At 44.6% G+C, this 1,834-nt stretch overlaps 1 protein-coding gene across 1 annotated transcript; it reads left to right on the top strand.

Moving 5' to 3' along the window:
• Positions 1-393: 393 nt before the first annotated feature.
• Positions 394-1,588, top strand: LOC110551047 (olfactory receptor 2V1). Its single transcript, XM_021641381.2, has one exon. It carries the CDS (start codon positions 415-417, stop codon positions 1,360-1,362), a length of 948 nt encoding a protein of 315 aa, XP_021497056.1. The 5' UTR covers positions 394-414; the 3' UTR covers positions 1,363-1,588.
• Positions 1,589-1,834: the final 246 nt, after the last annotated feature.

Raw genomic sequence — 1,834 nt, 5'->3', positions numbered from 1 at the left:
AGATTCAAGTTATTTTTCTTGGTTGAGCTTAAGAGCAAAATATCTAAGGAGGTGCTTTGAGGCTACGGAGACAGTAATTCACTCCAATAGAAAACCTCATTCCTGGGCATCATTTGGAAAAATACCCAGGTGCATATTCTGGCACATCAGACATGTTCTGTTCTGTGCAGAAATAGATGATGTGACAAGTTCTTGATCATCGGTCTGAATTTAGGAACTAGCAAAGATTCTATTGTGTGTGTTGAGGCATGTGAAAGACCACTGTTCTGTATGTGAGAAGGCTAATGTTACTAATTTTTGGTGAATCACAAAAGCTGTGTCTGACTGAAGAAGAACAGTTCAGAAACAAAGACATACCGTTTCATCTCAGAACTTGTCTGTGTCTATTTTCAGGTGACTGTGAATCACTGAGCCATGGGGATATGGCTGAACGGATCATCTATAGATGGGTTCATCCTCTTAGGCATCTTCTCCCACAGTCTGACTGACCTTCTTCTCTTCTCTGTGGTCATGCTAGTCTTCACAGCAGCGCTCTGTGGGAATGTCTTCCTCATCCTCCTCATCTACAGTGACTCCCGACTTCATACTCCCATGTACTTCTTCCTCAGCCAGCTCTCCCTCATGGACCTCATGTTGGTCTGTAACATTGTGCCAAAAATGGCAGTCAACTTCTTGTCTGGCATGAAGTCCATCTCCTTTGCCAGTTGTGGCATACAAATTGGATTTTTTGTCTCTCTTGTGGGCTCTGAGGGGCTCTTGCTGGGACTGATGGCTTATGATCGCTATGTGGCTATTAGCCACCCACTTCACTATCCCATTCTCATGAGTCAAAGGGTCTGTCTCCAAATTGCTGGGAGTTCCTGGGCTTTTGGGATCCTTGATGGAATAATTCAGATGGTGGCAGCCATGAGCCTGCCCTACTGTGGCTCAAGGTATGTAGATCACTTCTTCTGCGAGGTACCAGCTTTACTGAAGCTGGCCTGTGCTGACACATCCCTTTTTGACACCCTGCTCTTTGCTTGCTGTGTCTTCATGCTACTCCTTCCCTTCTCCATCATTGTGGCTTCCTATGCTCGCATCTTGGGGGCTGTGCTCCATATGCACTCTGCTCAGTCTCGAAAGAAGGCTCTGGCCACCTGTTCTTCCCACCTGACAACCGTCTCTCTTTTCTACGGGGCAGCCATGTTCATCTACCTGAGGCCAAGGCGATATCGGGCTCCTAGCCATGACAAAGTTGTCTCAATCTTCTACACAGTGCTTACTCCTATGCTCAATCCCCTCATTTATAGCTTGAGAAACAAGGAGGTGATGGGGGCACTGAGGAAAGGGCTTGACCGCTGCAAGATTGGCAGCCAGCATTGAAAAGCCACGGTCTAGTGTCTGGCTGTTACCTGCTGTTTGCATATCATTGATAAGTTGTTTTTGTTTTGTAAATCTGTTTCTTTATAGATTAAAGAGAATAATGGCACCTGCCCTCCCTCCTAAGGAGTTTGCAGGGACCGCTTTATATGAATCTGAACCTCAGGGGCGCATTGTTTCACTATTATTGTCATTATTGATTGATTATAACATCCTTGAATTAAATTTATGTCTTAATTATTCCTGGTAATAGTTGCTTTTTATTGGGTACTTACTAAGGACTTGTATTGTCTTATTCTGTTCATCATCATCATCACTGAGGTGGGAAGAACCAGCATTTATTTATTTATTTGTTTCTTTGTTTATTTTGGTTTTGTAAGACAGGGTTTCTCTGTGTACAGCCCTGGCTGTCCTAGAACTCCCTCTGTAGACCAGGCTGGCCTCTAACTCAGAGTGCTCTGCCTCTGTCTTCCAA

Source organism: Meriones unguiculatus, chromosome 11 (genome assembly GCF_030254825.1).
Source record: "Meriones unguiculatus strain TT.TT164.6M chromosome 11, Bangor_MerUng_6.1, whole genome shotgun sequence".
NCBI lineage: Eukaryota > Metazoa > Chordata > Mammalia > Rodentia > Muridae > Meriones > Meriones unguiculatus.
This window is presented reverse-complemented; position numbering and strand designations above follow the sequence as displayed.